The sequence below is a fragment of the Guyanagaster necrorhizus genome (genome assembly GCF_019112545.1).
Source record: "Guyanagaster necrorhizus MCA 3950 unplaced genomic scaffold BT62scaffold_32, whole genome shotgun sequence".
Lineage (NCBI taxonomy): Eukaryota > Fungi > Basidiomycota > Agaricomycetes > Agaricales > Physalacriaceae > Guyanagaster > Guyanagaster necrorhizus.
In genome coordinates, this window is record NW_025064911.1 from 329,552 (window position 1) to 347,756 (window position 18,205).

General features: G+C 48.8%; 10 protein-coding genes across 10 annotated transcripts; 2 read left to right on the forward strand and 8 right to left on the reverse strand.

Annotated features, from left to right (window-relative positions):
* Positions 1 to 1,060: 1,060 nt before the first annotated feature.
* On the reverse strand, positions 1,061 to 1,967 carry BT62DRAFT_822800 (23S ribosomal RNA methyltransferase; the record flags this gene model as incomplete). The annotated part of the gene is made up of 2 exons (XM_043182362.1): positions 1,061 to 1,199; positions 1,252 to 1,967. Coding segments are annotated over 2 exons (855 nt in total), but the record flags the coding sequence as incomplete, so codon positions are not given.
* A 359-nt stretch (positions 1,968 to 2,326) lies between these two features.
* On the reverse strand, positions 2,327 to 3,286 carry BT62DRAFT_457520 (Redoxin). The gene is made up of 5 exons (XM_043180969.1): positions 3,007 to 3,286; positions 2,830 to 2,963; positions 2,742 to 2,776; positions 2,590 to 2,684; positions 2,327 to 2,540 (listed from the first exon to the last, which is right to left on the reverse strand). The coding sequence occupies exons 1-5, from the start codon at positions 3,169 to 3,171 to the stop codon at positions 2,421 to 2,423; spliced, it is 549 nt and encodes a 182-aa protein (XP_043035607.1). The 5' UTR covers positions 3,172 to 3,286; the 3' UTR covers positions 2,327 to 2,420.
* Positions 3,287 to 3,301: 15 nt separating this feature from the next.
* BT62DRAFT_936461 (uncharacterized protein) lies at positions 3,302 to 4,305 on the reverse strand. The gene is made up of 4 exons (XM_043187125.1): positions 4,013 to 4,305; positions 3,864 to 3,954; positions 3,445 to 3,806; positions 3,302 to 3,393 (listed from the first exon to the last, which is right to left on the reverse strand). Exons 1-4 carry the CDS (start codon positions 4,022 to 4,024, stop codon positions 3,385 to 3,387), a joined length of 474 nt encoding a protein of 157 aa, XP_043035608.1. The 5' UTR covers positions 4,025 to 4,305; the 3' UTR covers positions 3,302 to 3,384.
* Positions 3,902 to 5,270, reverse strand: BT62DRAFT_457518 (uncharacterized protein). Its single transcript, XM_043180968.1, has 7 exons — positions 4,850 to 5,270; positions 4,781 to 4,793; positions 4,674 to 4,728; positions 4,416 to 4,613; positions 4,277 to 4,362; positions 4,013 to 4,220; positions 3,902 to 3,954 (listed from the first exon to the last, which is right to left on the reverse strand). The coding sequence occupies exons 1-6, from the start codon at positions 4,915 to 4,917 to the stop codon at positions 4,044 to 4,046; spliced, it is 597 nt and encodes a 198-aa protein (XP_043035609.1). The 5' UTR covers positions 4,918 to 5,270; the 3' UTR covers positions 3,902 to 3,954; positions 4,013 to 4,043.
* Positions 5,271 to 6,493: 1,223 nt separating this feature from the next.
* BT62DRAFT_1079630 (uncharacterized protein) lies at positions 6,494 to 8,006 on the reverse strand (the record flags this gene model as incomplete). Its single annotated transcript, XM_043179509.1, has 5 exons — positions 7,526 to 8,006; positions 7,350 to 7,473; positions 7,255 to 7,290; positions 6,854 to 7,198; positions 6,494 to 6,786 (listed from the first exon to the last, which is right to left on the reverse strand). Exons 1-5 carry the CDS (start codon positions 7,634 to 7,636, stop codon positions 6,494 to 6,496), a joined length of 909 nt encoding a protein of 302 aa, XP_043035610.1. The 5' UTR covers positions 7,637 to 8,006.
* BT62DRAFT_936464 (MRG-domain-containing protein) lies at positions 7,553 to 9,140 on the forward strand. The gene is made up of 8 exons (XM_043187126.1): positions 7,553 to 7,889; positions 7,960 to 8,081; positions 8,134 to 8,207; positions 8,271 to 8,369; positions 8,427 to 8,509; positions 8,561 to 8,772; positions 8,826 to 8,910; positions 8,961 to 9,140. Exons 1-8 carry the CDS (start codon positions 7,717 to 7,719, stop codon positions 9,043 to 9,045), a joined length of 933 nt encoding a protein of 310 aa, XP_043035611.1. The 5' UTR covers positions 7,553 to 7,716; the 3' UTR covers positions 9,046 to 9,140.
* BT62DRAFT_457687 (uncharacterized protein) lies at positions 9,048 to 10,908 on the reverse strand. Its single transcript, XM_043180970.1, has one exon. The coding sequence runs from the start codon at positions 10,534 to 10,536 to the stop codon at positions 9,148 to 9,150; it is 1,389 nt and encodes a 462-aa protein (XP_043035612.1). The 5' UTR covers positions 10,537 to 10,908; the 3' UTR covers positions 9,048 to 9,147.
* Positions 10,909 to 10,940: 32 nt separating this feature from the next.
* BT62DRAFT_1010889 (uncharacterized protein) lies at positions 10,941 to 11,773 on the forward strand (the record flags this gene model as incomplete). The annotated part of the gene is made up of 6 exons (XM_043177704.1): positions 10,941 to 11,022; positions 11,071 to 11,097; positions 11,150 to 11,210; positions 11,270 to 11,339; positions 11,401 to 11,542; positions 11,589 to 11,773. The coding sequence occupies 6 exons, from the start codon at positions 10,941 to 10,943 to the stop codon at positions 11,771 to 11,773; spliced, it is 567 nt and encodes a 188-aa protein (XP_043035613.1).
* Positions 11,774 to 14,520: 2,747 nt separating this feature from the next.
* BT62DRAFT_936469 (uncharacterized protein) lies at positions 14,521 to 16,227 on the reverse strand. Its single transcript, XM_043187127.1, has 2 exons — positions 15,912 to 16,227; positions 14,521 to 15,856 (listed from the first exon to the last, which is right to left on the reverse strand). The coding sequence occupies exons 1-2, from the start codon at positions 16,197 to 16,199 to the stop codon at positions 14,585 to 14,587; spliced, it is 1,560 nt and encodes a 519-aa protein (XP_043035614.1). The 5' UTR covers positions 16,200 to 16,227; the 3' UTR covers positions 14,521 to 14,584.
* A 135-nt stretch (positions 16,228 to 16,362) lies between these two features.
* Positions 16,363 to 18,205, reverse strand: BT62DRAFT_457885 (uncharacterized protein). Its single transcript, XM_043180972.1, has 3 exons — positions 18,119 to 18,205; positions 16,598 to 18,071; positions 16,363 to 16,545 (listed from the first exon to the last, which is right to left on the reverse strand). Exons 1-3 carry the CDS (start codon positions 18,119 to 18,121, stop codon positions 16,526 to 16,528), a joined length of 1,497 nt encoding a protein of 498 aa, XP_043035615.1. The 5' UTR covers positions 18,122 to 18,205; the 3' UTR covers positions 16,363 to 16,525.

Consider the following 18,205-nt stretch of genomic DNA (forward strand, 5'->3'; position numbering starts at 1 on the left):
AAGCTGGCGTCGTTTGATGGGCCCCTCTATTTGACTCTGTTTACCTCTCGTGGCGTGTTCGGTCCGCTCTTGGGTCGCACGGGCACCGACGCTGGAGTTTACGAGGACTACTATTGTGCGGCCATAGAATCTATTTCAAAACCAAAATCCTCAAGCGGTTTTAGGATCTAAAATGGCTCGATTCTGCTTCACAGACGCACACACAAAGCCCGAAAACAGGGGATAGAAGAACATACAAAGAAATCTGTGTACGTACTACCCATTTTCCGCATTGCGGACCTGCAGATCTGGTTTCGAGCGTGTCAGCATTCAAAATTCACGGGAAGACGTAGAATGAATACCGATATCTGTAGCTGCCAAGGCCAAAATACGACGGCAGGAGTCCAGGTCTACGCAACCGACAGTGAATTATGTTCAATTACTTTGTCAAAGGTAAAATGAGTTACCAGCCTGATAGAAGAGAAGAGAACCCAAGCAGTGACAGGCAGCTTGATGAGAATTGTGATACAGCGAAGCAATCTTCCGACATTCATATCGTCATAGGGAGCGAAGGAAATTTGCTGTCGCTTCAGCGCCTTGATACAGTAGATAGGGTGCTGAGGCCCTTCTTGGGCTTAAGATGTGAATTCGGCGCCAGTGCGGGCACAACGGGTAAATGTTAACTGACTCTTTCATAGAATTCGTATATTGCGAAAAGCGTGTCATTATTCAGGACGATAACTAACATGGAGATACGAAATGGGTCCTTCTTCCGGATTGGGAGTGGAATCACTTCGCTGAGAAAACACATAAGCATCTTATAGAAGACAAAGGACAAGGAAAGCTCACCAAAAATGATCATGTCAAGCAGTTGGGGGTTACTGGATGGAAGATTGGGCCAGCAGGATGTGTGAAGAGCATAAGTTTGCATAACAAGTATTCAAGCGCAAAGGATTCCATCGCCATATAGCTCTTATGTCCAATTGGGACCGAACAGGTATGCACCGTGACGAAAATACGTTCGCGAACGCTAATAACTTTCGGGACGCATCCCCCACATAGGTGCTTCACTGACCGGGTTCCATCCGCGACAGACAAAGTAGCTCTCAGGTGACTCCGACCTGCTCGATGGCGGCTTGATGTATTGGACGTCGCTGAAATGGGGTTCCAGTTCCTCTTTCCGAAACTCGTTCATAGCCTCAAAAGAAAAATGCTTCAGCCTACGACGCGTCAGTCATACAAGAATGAGCTAGAGAAAAGGAATATACATACACCAACACGCCTCCGAGTCGTCTACCAATCTGCTTCTCCGTTCGTAAATGGCGCGCCGCAAAGTCTTGCACCGCTAGACAAATTCTATACGACTGCTCCGTGTCATGTAAAACGTTTCCAGAAAAGTCGGGGGCCATGTCCGAGAGCACGACGTCCACCAAGGCTTCACCCATCTTCCGTCGTCTGAGTCCAGGTATGGACGAATCCAAGAGGTCTATAATCGCATCATCCGTTTTGGTCTCCAGGAAGTCCATCTGAAGAGATCGAACGCCAGGAATGGGGTTCATTGGAAGGAGATCAACAGCAACGATGGTCCCACGACCTTTGCTTTCACTACGAGCAATCTCCTCTTCCATATTGTCGATATTGAGGGGGTCGTATTCACTGCCAGGACGTGACGACTCGTGTGTTCGTTTGGGTCGTACCCGGGGAAGTGTAGACGGCAAAGGCTCAGTGTCTTCGTCAGACCCATACCCCAAACGCTGAGATACCACTTGGCTCCACCCTCCAGGCGCCGCACCTAGGTCGAGGACGACTTTTACATCGTCATGATCGAGGAAATGGAGCAGGCCATTGAGTTCGAGAAGTTTGAACGCGGAACGAGACCTGTAAGACGAAGATGCTCGTTGCTTGACGTAGTGGTCACGACGCTGACGGGCTATCCATTGTGTAGATGATTTTTTAGAGAGAGCGGCGAGGGTCGGACGAAACGACATGCAAGACGGCTGGGAAGAAAATGCCTTTTATTTGGTATAATAAACAAACGCGCTTATGTCACTTTGCCACCAAGGGATAGCAGATTGAAGGTCTACAAGTCATTAAAGTCCTCTTTACGCAAGACCCTTCATTAATATCATTCGCGTGGAATAATCGTACATACAGTTCCATCGCTGCTGTTCGAAGGGATCGATCCTTACCGCGGCGGAGCGGGATGGGATCATCGTACAGAGGATCGCGGTTGCTACTGAATGTGAGGAACATGCGTCTCTTATTTTGAGTGTTTTCAGTAATCTACAGTCCCCCGACTTTCAGTCATGAATGACCACCGATTCGAAGAGCTTGGATATCGGGATGCTCGTTCCTCACGTTACGAGTTGAAACAGGAGTCTCTCTATTAATAGTGTTACAGCAGGTACGCTTTATCGTGATATACACGAAACCTCTTTTGCTCAGAACATGAAGCTCAGAGCGGTCAGGATCGTCTTTGCACTCGTCACGGTGACTTTGTCTGGGTCCTCCTCTACTGCAAGAGACATAACTTGATTGTCGTTGACAATCATGACATAGCGCTAGACCGTCTTCATGAGCCCGGAAACAGACGCAGGCGGACAGGCATACCTTGGATCGAGGGGTACCTAGCAAAGGAGTCGCATCAAAAACGAGGCCCGTTGCACCGGTGAACGTAGCTTGATCGTCAGCCAGAAAGTGTATAGCTGCGGCGAACGACGGTTAATATATCCCCTGTCTATAATCATCGGAAAATCACGTACGGGTGCTGTTGGGAGCGAGCTTCTCCTTCCAAGCACTACGCGTCGAAAGGGTCAATTCTTGTATGTAGATGGGGGAGAAAGAGCCCACTTCATCACGAACTGATCATTAACCCCCACAACATATATCCCCTCGACTCCTTTAGCCTTGAACGCCTCGTACTCCTCAATATACCCCGGAATTTGGGCGCTACACGTTCCCGTGAACGCTCCTGGTACACCGATCTACTTGTCTTAGAGTCAAAGCATGACAGAAAAATGCTCTTACGATGATGTTTTTCCCAGTCAAAGACACAGTTTCGGCGTGTTCCGGGGATGTCTCCTTCACGGTCAGAGGCGGAAGAGGTTTTCCTGGGGTGATCTGAGAGGCGCTGAGGAGGGTCGCAGCGGCTGAGTTAGCGATTGGGATAGCTCCTGTAGTGAGAGACGACATGGTGGAGGTAGAAGGAGGGATCTCAAAATTGGGAGTCTGAGGAGGCGTCTTTATGTGAAAAAAGCGAACAAGAAAAAGGAAATACGTCTGTCTCCTAAGTCCCTGATGTCGATCAGGTGGTCGAGTTTGCTGGGAATTTACGGATTTATATTAATTATAGTTGTACACTATCCATGCGGGTGCTAATCAGTGCAATATAGAAAGTTAATCTATTCAAGCTTGCTACAAAAAATCTGCATCAGATTATATGCCTGACCTCTGGGAAAGTTTTACCTTCGCAACTATGTCCACTGTTGAAACATCAAAAGAAAATTTGTCTGGAGGCAGGATATCAATGGTCTTCGTGTTGTCCTTATCTTCCTGATCACCCTCAAGCTGCAAAGGAGATCCCGGACTCGTGTTGTTCTGTATATTCTGAAGCTCGACATTGAATCTAGCATCTGACAGATCGAAAGACTCGTGTGCGTCAAGACTTGCGTCCTCCCTCCCTCCACGGATCCGCCCTGCCATACGGCTGTTGCAAACAGCAAGGACGGTATTCGAATAGAGCTTTGCCAAGCAAACTGCTGGGACACTATGGTAGATGTCATGGGGACAGGCGAGGAAAAGCACTATGTCAATGACAGCAAAAGCGGCTACCAAGGTGGCAAATAAGCCAACGTGATCCATTTCTTGTTATACTATAAACTAACCTGTTAGTATCCCGGTTTCAACGGTCAGACGTATCAACCTAGAAACAAGTACGCGAGTAGACATGAGGCCAGTACTAGCAGCTCGATTTAACTATAAACAGCAATGGAACAAATCAGCCGAAAGATGAATGCTATGACCGAAGGCTTACATGGTAAGTCATGCATAGTGCGATGGCAACATCACACAAAACGCTCGCACTCAACCACACCTGCGAGTAGTCGGTAGAAGGGAAGACACAGTGACGACTTACTCACCAGTATAGGCACCTTGGCTTTCGCATAAAGATCTGAGAAATAGCCATATCTCCGTGCTTGAATGCCACAAGCGATGGCACCCGCAAATTGAGTAAAGGCGATCTTTGATTGAATCAGTTTTTAGGGACCCAGCGGGCTGTCGTATGCACAAAGCTTACCACTGAAAGTATCATACTTAACCATGGTGCCTTCTTACTAAACGCATACATTCGCCAGGCATAAAATAATTGAGAAATACAGCCAACTACTGGTGTTTCAGAAACTCGAAGCATAAAGCATATGTGAAAAGGTGCGCACTTAATCCAGAAAGAATAGGAACGGAGAACCAGGTGAGATTGACTTTATCAAGGGCAGGAAAGTTCCCAAAATCGAAACAGAAGATGTCAAAAATGACATAGGCATTGAGGATAGTCTGAAGTGTCTCGGTGAACCAGAGAACATATACAATGCCCTTGGACGCCAAACGATCCTTTGGAAATGAGATGTAGTATATATCTTTGAACGAGGTGAGTAAACAATAGGGAAGGACGCGCGTGCAATGACAGGACCACTAACAGACTTGAGTGCACAGAACGCCGTATAAAATGAGGTTCAAGAAGCAGCCAATCAACTGCATGAGAGCTGAGCGACGGCCTTTCCAGCAACTAGGTTTGAAGTCATACCAGAGGACCCGTTCTGTGGTGTTTAAATCAACAGAGAGAACGGCATGATAGCGTAGAAGCATCACTGACAGTTTATATGCACCTGAAAGTGCTGTGTCAGTGCCTTCCGCTAGCGTGCTACTAGGTAGCGTGGACATTGAGGAGTATGGAGGTGGAAATGCCTATGCTCAGAACGCGGCTGAGGTTGGGTGGAATCATCCAGCCTTATAAGACGAGCGTGGAAGAATTCAACGCGGGTTCTCCTTCCGCGATGACCCTAGAATCCTATTAGATCGATCGCCACAATCCAGAAATCCACTAAGAGCAGTATTATAATATAATAGAAAGCCAGTGCCCTTATCTCTGCGGAGGCCTGGGAGCAGATGAGGTGAGCGTGGAACCGCGGCGGACGTTTCTCGAAAAGGCAATCTGGATTCAGTGGACGATCATGGTTGGGAACCTTCTGCGTTTTTTCTTCCATTAGGAAACTCCAGGAAACCGACTCCAAGTGACGCGTGACGGAAGTGAAATTTGGAAACTGATTGAACTCTGAACGGAAAAATGTTCAAAATTTGTAGTGTTTGGACCAAACTTTGGGGCCCGTCACTGGCACGCCTAACATCGGGAAACTGGCCCTCCACAATGCATGATGGAGAAGAAATTAGGAAACGAAACCCAATCGCCGTGATGCATGATGGTTTCCTCCCTATATGGTATAAAGCAGCTTGCCAGGCTACGGTATGATTAGCATTCTGTCTTGGATTAAACTCCATCTATACTGGAATAGGTCTGTTGTGTAGATTGCAGGTGTCAATGGATCGACTCGTATCTGTAGATATCAACTCGGGCCTAGGGACTTTCGATTGCGAACTTCAAGTTCGGGACTAGCTTTCCGATTGTGCTTATTGACTGAAACTATGGTGGCTACCACGATGCGACGGTCATCCTGGTCGAGAAAGTAATGTACCTGTCGACGGCGATCTTTTGTACTCAATTGCGTGAACGATATCAGATTCCATACCATTTCCGATGGAATCCCGGATCCGATTCGTCGCAGATATTCTTTTAAGATATGTCGATCTCTTTTCCAAACGTTCGTCAGGCCAGGACTGTCAGGAGCGGAGATCTATTCAGATTCCTCAAGTATTCTAGAATGCTCACGGTAAATTTGGTAGTAAGCGTTCATGGCGAGAATATAATAATAGCTGTCTCTAATAATATATTGGAGTGTCAGCGACACTTTACGGTAGCTGAACCTTTTCTTTTTTGTCACCGGAAACTCAGTTCCGAGATGGTGATGGAAACTGGATTGAGTTTTGGCCGCGTTTATCGGAACTGATCAGCCTTAAGTGAATATATCGGAGTACATAAATGTTGGAAAATTAGCCACGACAAACATAAATCTTAACCCAAGACACGCTCGCAAAGCACCCCAGGCTTTAGCCAACCGCAGAATCAAATGAACCAATTAGCCCACCATGAGGGCGCAAAATACCATACATGTCCATTACTCTACTCCACATTACATGCCAAAACACCCGGGGAACTCAGAAGGAAGAGTGGAGGGACTGGAACAAGAGGGAAGGAGGATCCTGAGGCCTTGCACCTCCACTGCATCTTAGTAATTAGCTTACTTGTTGCGGTTAATCAAATGCTGAAAACAAAAAAAAAACATAAATCTTGTCCTGTTTACTGCCAAGTCATACAATTCAGTGAAATAATCACTTGAATAGATCATGATGCCTGCAATTCACGACGGATAACCATTGGGCTCAGGGGGGGTGGTTTCACCAGGTTCGTCCTGGGTAGAATTTCAGCTGCAAAGACAAGCTTTCGGAATATCCCTGTTAGATTCCCGGGGTAACCCAAGTACCTTTCCTTCGTCTTTGGGGCCTCCAAATGCCGAGTGTACACCTTCTCTGCTGCATTTCTTGACACGCGTCCATGGACGATGACTGAGCCCAGACTATATATGACATATTCTCCTTGACGTATGCGGAGATCTCTTTCTGGTGAAATACTCAAGTCTGGAAAATGTCAGGAGGAGGAGGACATTTTATTCTGGTCACTGTCCCTGAGAAGGAATCTGTTTACGTGTGAGCCACCTGCCTAAATCACTACGCCACCCGGGTACCGAACGGATGTCGGGCCTCACTGCAGGACCAGCGTCAACACCGTGAATATACTGGATGTACATAGGTATCTTCTCCACGATGTCTAATACTTCAAACACATGGCGAGCGAGCCTCGGTAAGAGGTCTAAGTATAGCATATGTGGTAGATCCCTCGGAGAATAAGATCTCCTTCGGAGCGCAGGGTAGGCTTTCCATATCTCCGTCCAGGAAAGCCGGGCGCATCCGAGCAGATGAATAATACACGACCGGAGGAAGCGCCGTAAAAACTTGACTTGTACATCTCCATGAGTCAGATGTAGGTTAACTTTACTCTTGTATAGGAGGGCGATCACCCAGATAGTTCAAGAGCGTAAAAGTGACCGTCGTCCGTGCTGACATAGCCATCGGGCATCATATCTGTGTGTGTGAGAGAGAGAGAGACAGAATCGTACGCACGTGTGACTAGGTCCACGAACTTGGAATCCCCCTCCCGATGATGTCCTTGAGTGCCAAGGCTTGGGCTTGCAAGGACTGAATGAAAGATTCAACGCAAAGGAGAGCATTCTTCAAGTTCATGCTAGGAACGCCGGTAAGAAGCTTCTGGAGGGTGCTAGCGCGTCTGTAATACTCGCAGGCATATTCTTCAAACTACCCGTCTGCCTCTGGGTAAAAAATAGTTAGGCGTATATCGAGAAGGAACACTGGAGAGCGATGGAATAACTGTACCGCGCTCTGATACATCCCACGAGGAGGGGGGCCACATTACGCAAATAACGCGCACAGCCACTAATACACCTCAACACGGACCACCATCACCCTCGCGTCGGCAAAAACCTATCCACGATGGCCTCTGATCCCTCCTCCTCCCAGGCCGGCACATTCGAAATCGGCGAACGGATCCTATGCTACCACGGGCCCCTCATCTACGAAGCAAAGGTTCTAGAAGCCCAAAACATGGAATCACCAGCGTTCAGCGGCATACACTACCTCGTGCACTACAAGGGGTGGAAACGGACGTGCGTATGCGGCCACCTGGATTTTTTTTTTACCCCTTGGATAGGGTCAACTCATGTTTGGTGCATGCAGGTGGGACGAATGGGTTCCTCTGGGTCGGGCCCTCCCGTATACGGAAGAGAATCTCGCAAAGCAGAAGGCCCTGCAGAAGACGAATACGCCTGCGAACCAGACTGCTGCTACCAAGACGAAGAGTGAGTCTCGTGCCTTTGACTGCTGTGCTCGGATGACGACCATGCATTTCAGCGCGGGAGACGGCGGGGCCTTCGAGGACGGCGAGGAAGGATGGGACGCGTGGGACGAAACGGGGACGGGACGACGTGCGTGTGATTTTCTTTTTTGGTCCTTGTGGTGTGAAGGATGTTGTGCTGAGTTGCTGCTAGGACGAAGGAACGAGAAAACCCGAGATGAAGCTGACTGTGCCGGAATCTCTCAAGGCTACGCTTGTTGATGACTGGGAGGCGGTCACGAAGAACAATCAAGTACGCGTTGCTGTCCCCTTCTTGTCCCCTTTACCAGACTCATTTTTTCCCGCAAAGCTCGTCGACCTGCCGCGGAACCCTAACGTTGTCCAGATCCTGGCGCTATTCGCAAAATACGTCCTGGAGACCCGTCCGGCAGAGTCAGTGTCCGTTTTGTGTGGATGCTTTTTTCCCCCCTGACCTTTGGCTAGGTTGAGGCAACCAGAGATTTTGATACATACGATCATCTCTGGGCTCCAAGTTTATTTTGACCGTTCGTTGGGTTCGCAGCTGTTGTATCGGTTTGAGAGACCGCAGTATGCGGTGGTTAGGCAGACGTATGTGACGGGTGCCGATGTGGATGTGAGCAAGATACCTGAGATGAGCGCTATCTATGGGGCGGAGCATTTGTTGAGGATGCTTGGTGCGTGGGCTTGGTGTCTCTCTTTTATCGTTATTAATAAAAAAAATGTTCAGTTTCGCTGCCGCAAATGGTCTCCGCTTCTCCGTTGGATGCAGAATCGGTGGGACTGATACGGGATTATGTGAATGAACTATTAAAGTGCGGTTCTTGTCCTTGATTCTGTGGACGCTTCTCATGGACTTGTTTAGCTACTTGGCAGCCAACAAAGCTACGCTGTTCTTGCTGGAATACCAACCTGCGAGTTTGCAGTACCAAAATGTTTCACGGTCATGATTCTCTGTGAACGAATGTAATGTTTGTAAATGATATTTTGATATTTCCTTTACTGCAGTTGCAGTTGTATGTATATAATAATAATAATCAACGTGCGTTCCATTATAGGATCCGGCTGTCTGATCCTTCGTCAGGTTTCACATATGATATGGAAGGGCACTGGCACAGACCTTGCACTGAGAGGAACACGATCAACCCCTCTCGCTGTAACTCTATCCATTTTGCCAGCTGGGTATCGCTGGGACCTGGGGGTCTCTGGATCCGAATGGTGATTGCGCGAAGCCTGGAGATGGGTGATCCTTCGTCCAGGTACCATCTCGACTCGACAAACTTGATGAGCGTCTGCACGACATCTGCGACATTTATCACTGTATAGCTGATAGGGACGACCAGGCTCTCTAGACAGGGCAGCAAAGGATTCTTGTCGTTGTCCGAGTATATCAAACGACGAAAGAGTGTCTCTGACTCTACATTGTTCGGTATCGTGATATCTAATTCTGTGAGGGCCGGGGTGACGCTACAAATGTCGTGTACGCCACCAAAGTAGTTGCGGATCTCGAGTTTGAGAGATCGAAGCTGGCATTGTGAGCGGACGAGGAGATCGCATAGGGGATTGGCGTATGCGATGACGTTTGGGAAGAAAAAGTTGAGGGACTGGAGGGAGGGGAGGACGAGCTTGTCTAGGAGGCGAAGGTCGTTGGAACGAATGCTGCGGAGGGAGGTGTGGATGATGCGATCTTCTTCGTCGTCGAGAAGGCGGCGGGAACCGGAGAGATAGGATATGCTGTCTAGGTCTTCGAGGTTGTCGGCGCGACGGAGGATATCGAGGTAGTCTTTGGTCTGGCCGGGGAATGTGGCCAGTCTCGTCAGGTGGCGCCATTCGAGGTCGAGTGCCATGGGATCCACGACGAGGGGAAGCTTCGCCTCTTTGAGTGACGGCGCGCGCTTCAGGATGTGGTTGAGCGTCTCTGCGCTGCTTGGACCCGGATGCTTTCCTGCGTACAGATCGAGGCGCTCCAGTGATAGCAGCTCGCCCGATATGTCTGCAAACGAGGTGCATACATCCGCGTCTACGGTTAGCTCTCCGCTTCTCCATCTGTGGCTCTCCCTCACCAGCGCGTCCATGATTGCGCGTTCGTTTGGGCCATTGGACTGTAAATGGACCAGGAGGGTCAGCTTCAAGGGTCGGGATAGCCTGAGAGCGGTCTCTAGGAGGAATACGGAGCTGTGGGTGATGATTTGGGAGGGGAAGATGCCTATGGAGGCCCACACAGAGGGGAAGGAAGTTATGAGTTCCCTCCATTGGCCACATACCCTCCCGATGAGCCAGGGGCCCTGCGTGAGGTCGAGAATATCGTAACAGGTACTGATAGCTCTGCCCCAGCACATCAGGGAGAATATGTGCATCAGGACCTCGGGTGGAACGCGATTGATAGCAGAAGGGGTATGTGGGACCACGACCGTGTCTTCGTCCGAGTCGGAGGGTGTCATTAGCTCGTCGTGAGAGCTTCCTCGATGTAGGGTCGAGCGAATATATACTGCGCTCACTATGACAGACGACGGGAAACAATCAGACGCTGACTTGACTGTCACTCGCCCGTCTCCGGCAGATCAAATTATTCGGACCCTTTACTTTCTTCAATGACGCCATCTATCCGAAATTACAAGAAGACGTTCAACTCCCAGTGCGATTAAATCCTCAGTAGTAAACGTCTCTCCTCATCCAAGTCTCCGTCGCGCAATTCTCCTTCCGTCGCTGCTCCTCTCCACATCTTTCTTCACCCGATCTCTAGTTGAGGGCCCTGGCCATGCATCGGCGCTGTTATCATCCTATCTGGACCCTCTACCGGGATCTAAGCTGGCGCTTTTCACTATGAAGATGCAACCAAACCAACATGCAAGTCTTCCTCCTCCTAGCTGCAGCTGTCCATGTAGCTGTCGTATCTTCAGTGGTCGCTCCGTTTCTACTGGCAAATTGTGCGTCGTACCTTATCGCCTTGGCTTCATTCTCACTCCTTTCTCTAGTTTCGCGTTTCGATATTTGGCTCCAAGGTCGATAGCAGTCTTATCTAGGTAGACTCCAAGGCTGTAAAGCTAGCCACAGTCTCCTGCGCTTCCACCGAGCAGAGAGCCTTGATAGAGAGATACCCCCCTTACCAGCGCCTGTTGAAAGTTCACATCGAAGCTTCCTCTGTATCTCATCGTAACCTACTGCCGGTCGTAGGTACCATCATGTTGCGGGTGTTCTTTCTCCAATCGAGGAAGATTGCGCAACCATCGTCGATGCGATCAACGTTCGAAGACTTCCGTCGCCGACTTTGTCTGTGATATTGATTTTTCGTTTATGCTGGCCAGATTTTCTCCACCAACGCGGCGAATAACTTTATCGTGAAAGCTGACCACACATTGATGCTCGCCTACGGAAGTAGCAATTACTTTTTCGCCTATTCTGGGAGCGTGGAATCCGATCTCCTGGGTCACGTTCCTCTTCATTCCGGTGGGGTTTTTTTTCCAACACGCATCTTTTCTCAGGTTTACTCGAGCGTGTTGGCCGGTAAAGCATGTTTCCCACCTGTCCTGCCTTTCTCTTCGGAGGGCCTTTGTACGGGCTTGGATGGAACCTGGGCTACTGGGTGTCAAGTTTTTCGCTCCTTTGTTTTTTGTTGTTAACGATTGGAAGCAGGGCATCGCATTCCTGAACGTGGTACGGAATACAATCAGGCCTTAACGGCAATGGCACATTTATGGTATAATACAACAGGCGATGGGAGAGATGGGGCGTGTCTCCCTAATACAGTTGATAGATCTGGGACTATCGCGATGATCGACTATGAATCATCTTGTTTAGTATTCGTATCGGTGGACGTGAGAGACGCATCGCTCGCGCCTAGGGCCAAATATCAGTGCTCGCCCAAACAGATATATATAAAGAACAAAGAAACATACATTCCTCCACCTCTGCATGCCATTTCCGATGTCGTTCCTCCAGCGCTTTAATCTGGTTCCCGATATTCGACAACCAGAGCTCTACCTCTTCGAGAAAGGCAGTGACGGAGGACGACGTGTCTGGAGAGGCTGATGACATGTGGATCCAGGTCAGGTTGGAGCCGAAAACCCTTTTTTTCATTTAACGATATCAGCCGAGTTGCCATAGGGAAAACAAGAGTAACCATGAAGGTTAAAAATGAAATCCTCACCTAGATTGTGCGCGGCTACTTAGTGGCGGGTTGGAAGAAAAGGAAAAAAAAAAAAAAAAGAGTACATCCTTGAGAAAGCTGGATAGGGGTCCACGTGTCGAGACCTTTTCGACAGTGATCGGACCGATCGACGGGGCATTTATTCAACATTTGAACAGAGAAAATCTCGCGTCCATTCTATGCCATTACTCCTTACTCCCCAGCAAGCGGCCTCGTCTTTTCTCCCACCCCATTTAATGGTGTCTTCACCATCCCCCGCCTTCCTCGGATTATCCACTGATGGCATATCCACATCTGTGATGATCCTCTAGCCTCGTATGAATGAACGATACAACCTGGAGCACGCCAACCATATCAATCCCCATCAGCTGCCTGACTAGGTACCAGACAAAGAGGAGGATGGAAATGAATTGGCCCATAAGGAGCTGAACAGAACATGTCAGTTTCTAGGAGCTGAAGTGATAAAGGGGGAGACTGACTGGTGTGAGGTTGATCTGAGTAGGATCAGAAGGGTACATATATATTAGGGATAATCGACGAGGTAATGATGACGCACTATCAGCCTTCTTATACCACTGCTGTTCAAATACAATGCTAGGATAAGATTTGAAATGAAGAGAAAGACAGACCGGCTCAATCTGATGCCACTATCACACTACCGAGTGAATTCTCCAGACCATGCAGAGTAGCTTCCATGACGAACCTACGAGCAGTGTCAATATCATGATGCCATTCCACTGTCACTCGGCTGTCTGATAACCACTTCCAGTTTTGTTCTTTCTGTTAACACATTCACGAGCAGTCTTTTTTTCACATCCAGCTTGACCTGTGGATGATTATCGAGGTAGCGACACAGTTGCATATACGAGAAATTGGAATATATGTAGCACCGGGAGAAAAAATAAACATCATGTGTGTTGTAATTCTTCGACTAACGGTACAACCACTGCATGGACACAATCACAACAGCTGTACAGTAAGTGTATGAACAATTCCTTGCAGAAAAATTTATATAAAATATGCCTTCCGGGATCACAGGCCACGACTTGACGAGCCCCGTCATCCCAGAATGCCAGAGTAGTCTCCACATAGATGGGTCGCTTTTGGTTCTAGGCCATGTGGCTTTGGAGAGAAACATTACTCTCGTCTCCCGCATCCTGGGCTCAGAAAGTTGTAGTGAGGACGCCTTTCCCTACGCATGGCCGTGCGATCTTGCAGATATGTCTCGAGCGGACGGGTGAGCATCCTCTCACTTTACAGATGGTCAGTAACAATATTTATAAAGAGTCTACGGAGAAGAAGATGGAATCACATTGCTTTTCATCCAAGAGTAGTGCCATCGCTGGAAGGATGTGATTGTCGACATTAGCATGAAGCATATGCCCCGCCTGGAGGGGTCCATATCTCACCGTCCTGTCCTTCAGACGATCCAAATACATGTCGTCGACGGCGATGATGAAGATTACCGCTCGGATATATGCTTAATGGCTCCTCAACTGCGGCGAGTAACGATTTCAAGTCAAGGGATCTCACAAGTGAAGCTACCGCCTTATATCACTCATTATTTGGGGTATATGTCTTGTTTGGGTGATCTGTTGCATCTTTCTCACCTACCAAATTTGAGAACAAGCTACCTCCAGCTGCACCGGTTGCCGTTCTTAATCCAGGTACCAGTGGTTGTCGCGCATATCCAGCGCCTCTTTGTTGAGCAGCACTGTATTCTAGATTTAGTGACTTGCCCACAGCTCTTGTCCATAGTTACATGGGAACTGTGCTTCGGGAATCGTTTCGATGTCTCAATATGCATTACCAGTTTCCTTCAGCGATCAAGATGTGATCTCAAGAGCTTCAGCGTGGGTCCGCAGATATTGGCCTACCTGCGGCTCTCCATCCATAGACTCCTTTTTTCAGATGTGTTTTTGACACTTTCGTTCTTCAAAGTTAAGCTTCAACTTGGCACGGGTTTGGCTGAACATCTCGTTCGGTCGCTCGTCCCTTGCTTAGATGCTCCGGTGCTCCTACCTCCTATGTCCCATCTTGTTCTTTGCCTGGCGCCAGTACATTCCCTAAACTCCGCTCAATGGCTTCGCATACTCAACATGATCCGCTCCCACCGTGATGCAGGGTTGCTGAAAATAATCGAGATACAATTCAAGGACCCACATTTTAAGCATGAAAGAGGATACTCGGACTCTCGCTGGTGAGAACTTGGAGATGCGTATCGAGAGGTGGAACTTTCCAAATGAAGAACACTGGTCCCTTTGGGATTTGCCTCCGAGTCGATAAACTAGATACTTGTCCATGAATATATGATATTTTCCGCATGGTTGGGATGATACATTCTACTTTTGGTGCTCTTTAGACTGCCCCCGCTCCCTTTGATGCTGATCCCACCGAATCGGCTGACATACATGCCGAAGAATCGAATCAACCTCACTCCAACCCGACCCTCCTTCAACGCGCACCAAGAATGGAAAGATTCTATCCAAGAACCTTGCTATGAGAGCTGGCTTTTTCGTTGTTGTATTCACCGACTTCAACGTCTGCAGCCGATGTGAAAGCACATCTTCCGGTAGTGCTCCTCCATCACTGGGAAACTCGAAAGGCATGGACAACAACACGAGTCTTGGACAGCACCTAGCCAAGACGGACAGCATCGCACACGAAGGTATGTTCCCTGACAACTGAGGGATCGAAATCAACTCGATATGAGGCCATGCCGGCGCGAGACGTGTTTTGATCGTCTCATCATCCAACGCCAGCTCGCCCACAAATTGTATAGATCTCAAGCGATGCAGCTCGTACAGCGGTTCGAACACCGCTCTCGAGGAGGCCCAGAGTGCTCTATCGAGCTGTGCTGCACGGTAGTAGGTAAGCGAGAGATTGTGCAGTGGGAAGCGCGCTAACAGTTCACGATAAAAGTCCATCATGAACTCTGAGTTGGTGCGGAAGGCTTCGCCGGAGGTATCGACGAACGTGAGCGTCTCGAGCGTACCTTGACGCACGAGTCGGAGGATACGCGGCATTTCTGATACTTTGGCAGTGATATGGAGAGATTTGAGGGAAGGGAAGCCGCCCTGGGCTTGACGGCTGTCGCTAGGTATGTTCGATGTAGTTTTCACGCAAAGGTGCTCGAGGTTATTGAATGCAGAGAGCTGTACGAGGGCATCGTAGTCTACCAAGTGGGATTTGATCGTCAAAGCACGAAGACCTTTGAGGCTCGCGAGATTGGTGAAGGACGTGGCACGATACTGGCCGTTGTCGAACTCTGGACAACAGATATAGAGTGTTTGCAAGGCAGGTACCTGCCATTTGATGGTACGGATACATGCCGACGGCGTGGTGACGTCGGTCGAAGGGCTGAACGTCAATTGTATTTCATTGAGCGTTTTTGTGGGGAGGAAGAGAAGGATGGAAGGAGAAGCTACAAAGGACACGTCACTTCTCAAACATTGTAACTTGGGAAAGATGGGATTCTGATATTCGGCCAGGCGAAGAAATATGGTCGAAGAGAAGCGGGCACAACTGGTGGGATCAAATGCAATGTAACGAATGCGACTTGCGTACTGCCGGAAACGGACCCATGTCTCGTCTGGAATTTCTTCCGGTAGTACCTTCATATACCAAAAAAGTGAATATAGGAATCTCACTAGACCAATGGCAACCGACCTGCAGACTTCCTGAAGCGGCAGACGGAAAAATGCGCAAGATGGGCTGAAAGCCATATTCTTGGATATCTCTCCATAGTGTGTCCAGTGCCAGCGATGACACTGCCTGACACGTCAAAGCTAGAGATAAAAGTGGGTGCACGCGACTGCCGTTGGGTCCCAATGGACAACCATCAGTCTTCACATTGTCCCAGAGGTTTCGACAGATTATAGCTAGAAGATCGGCGTTGAAAAGAACATCTGCAACAATGTTTTCAGTTAGGCCGATGTGCGTAGCCTCCATAACCATAGAATGTAGGGCAACGAATCAGAAACAGAAGAGTTACGTACTTTTATAATTATGGAACAAACAAACCACTGGTGATGGTTACATAGGTGATATCTTTTTTTCTCTTATAGTAAGTATAAGACGACATTTATGTATTCGAAACCCCTGTTGAATGACTCTGCCTTCATCAATTGTGCAGAAAAGCACATTGAGAAAGGCACATTTTTCATCAAGAGCGCAATGTTCACGTCGACAGCACATGCAGGGCGGTGAGCCAACGGTAAGCTGTCACAAGCTACACGGAGTAAAGCAAAATCCATACACCAGTTGTCAAAGCTCCTTGGGCTTTATAGCACCCTTCGATTTGCTGAACAGCTCTTGTATCAATGCATAGAAAATTGTAAAATACAGAAACCCACCATAGCGTATCGTGAGGTCCAGACCATCTTCCTGCATCTTCCTAATCCTCACCACGTCGTCATCAGCAATGTGCCAAAAAATAAAAGGCGCAGAAATATAGCAGGACCGCATTGTACAACTCCACCGTCTCTCTATCGCATCGACCAATATGGTGCTTGCTTCTCGAGAAGGTGTAAAGTTGCCAATAGTCAACGATACCTTCTGCAGGGACAGCAAAAAGTCTTTGGTTTGAAGGAAGTCTTTGACAAACCATTCCTCCATCTCTGGTGCTTCAACAGTGAGCTCCGCTAGCTCGGGCATTGCCTTCAGCGCGTTCATGACTCCGTACAACGACATGTCACAAACAACCCTGAACTTGCGGAGGATGTTCTTTGACCGAGCGATAAGACTGCAGATGATATCGGCACATCTCTGCTTATTGGTGATGCCAACGAGATCGAGGTCATCGAGAGCGGGTAGGATAAGATGTTGAGGGATCATTACATCGGATACCTGCAGCCTGCGGAGGGAAGGATGGGGCACGCGCTCGAGTGGGACTGCCCAGCTGTCCTGTATTCTTGTGCCAAGAGCTTCAAGAACTTGAAGGCGTGGAGAGAGACGGAGGAGACGAAGGACTTCAGGGAGGGTACCACGGCTTAGAAGGGCGAGGTGTGTGAGCTGGTGCCATGGAAGACCTGCTGTCATCAGAGATCCGCCATCGTTGATCAGTGTAAGGTTCGTCAGGCGCGGAGAGTTGTTAAGAGCGTCGCAGGGGTGGTCGTGCATGCTGTTGACCATGGAGAGAGAGAGCTTCTCTAGGGCGGGGAGACCGTCTTTTGGAACGGCATCTAGAGGTGCAAAGGAGTCTGCCATCTGGAGTCTGATGTCCTTCCAACGATGAGAATGCAAAGAAAGATGTTTCCAAATATCCTCCACTGCATCCTTGAGCCGGCCTATGGACACATCGGCGTATATGCAGATGTTTCGCTGGCCTGAGAGTCGAAGAGCAGTGTCAAGCAGGGAAATGAGCACGGTAGGATTGCTTAAGAGGCGAGGATTACCGCGAGGGAAGAGAGTAAAAACGGACCATAGCTCTGGAGTGGAGAGGACGACTTGTCTCCATCGGCTGCACACTTTTCCCAATACCCATGGCCCTCGCGTAATAGAGAACAGGGTAAAGTGTCGTCCAATGCTGTGGAGGAAGATCTGGATCAATATTTCGGTGGGCAGGCGCCGTACCGGAGCGAGAATGGTGGCATAGATGCTCTTGGTTTTGACGAGTTCTTTGCGTAGCATCAAGGCTTTATCAAGCGCTGTGTGGTAGCGAACGACAGTTTCACGGAAATCGTCCTGCAGAGCTCGGATGCTGTCGCAGCATTCTGATAGCCGCTCGTCTGTTCGTGTTAGCAGAAAGGCGATCCTTGTCGTGTCGTCGTCGGAAGGACATTGGTTGGAGTTGCTGAGAGCGTTTACGAGGTCAGCCAAGGTATTTTCCTGGTGAAATGTCGATGATTGCTACAAATGCACAAAAAACGACGTACCATGGTTGCAAAAGTGCAGTGGTAGGATAAATCAATCTTCCATCACGCGTCATGATAATGTGCCGTGTAATGAGGGTTCCGAAAGAG

Coding starts and splice junctions, on each gene's coding strand:
- BT62DRAFT_457518 (XM_043180968.1), bottom strand. CDS start 4,917: ATGTCCACGCTACCTAGTAGCACGCTAGCGGAAGGCACTGACACAGCA. Junction 4,614..4,673: donor CGTTCTGTGCACTCAAGTCT/GTTAGTGGTCCT, acceptor CCTCGTTCAAAG/ATATATACTACATCTCATTT. Junction 4,221..4,276: donor TAAGTATGATACTTTCAGTG/GTAAGCTTTGTG, acceptor ATTCAATCAAAG/ATCGCCTTTACTCAATTTGC.
- BT62DRAFT_457687 (XM_043180970.1), bottom strand. CDS start 10,536: ATGACACCCTCCGACTCGGACGAAGACACGGTCGTGGTCCCACATACC.
- BT62DRAFT_936469 (XM_043187127.1), bottom strand. CDS start 16,199: ATGGTTATGGAGGCTACGCACATCGGCCTAACTGAAAACATTGTTGCA. Junction 15,857..15,911: donor CCGCTTCAGGAAGTCTGCAG/GTCGGTTGCCAT, acceptor TGGTATATGAAG/GTACTACCGGAAGAAATTCC.
- BT62DRAFT_457520 (XM_043180969.1), bottom strand. CDS start 3,171: ATGTCGTCTCTCACTACAGGAGCTATCCCAATCGCTAACTCAGCCGCT. Junction 2,685..2,741: donor GCTCGCTCCCAACAGCACCC/GTACGTGATTTT, acceptor CGTTCGCCGCAG/CTATACACTTTCTGGCTGAC. Junction 2,541..2,589: donor TAGGTACCCCTCGATCCAAG/GTATGCCTGTCC, acceptor AAGACGGTCTAG/CGCTATGTCATGATTGTCAA.
- BT62DRAFT_936464 (XM_043187126.1), top strand. CDS start 7,717: ATGGCCTCTGATCCCTCCTCCTCCCAGGCCGGCACATTCGAAATCGGC. Junction 8,510..8,560: donor CTGGAGACCCGTCCGGCAGA/GTCAGTGTCCGT, acceptor ACCTTTGGCTAG/GTTGAGGCAACCAGAGATTT. Junction 8,773..8,825: donor GCATTTGTTGAGGATGCTTG/GTGCGTGGGCTT, acceptor AAAAATGTTCAG/TTTCGCTGCCGCAAATGGTC.
- BT62DRAFT_457885 (XM_043180972.1), bottom strand. Junction 16,546..16,597: donor GGACCTCACGATACGCTATG/GTGGGTTTCTGT, acceptor AGAGCTGTTCAG/CAAATCGAAGGGTGCTATAA.
- BT62DRAFT_936461 (XM_043187125.1), bottom strand. Junction 3,807..3,863: donor TGAAACCGGGATACTAACAG/GTTAGTTTATAG, acceptor CCACCTTGGTAG/CCGCTTTTGCTGTCATTGAC.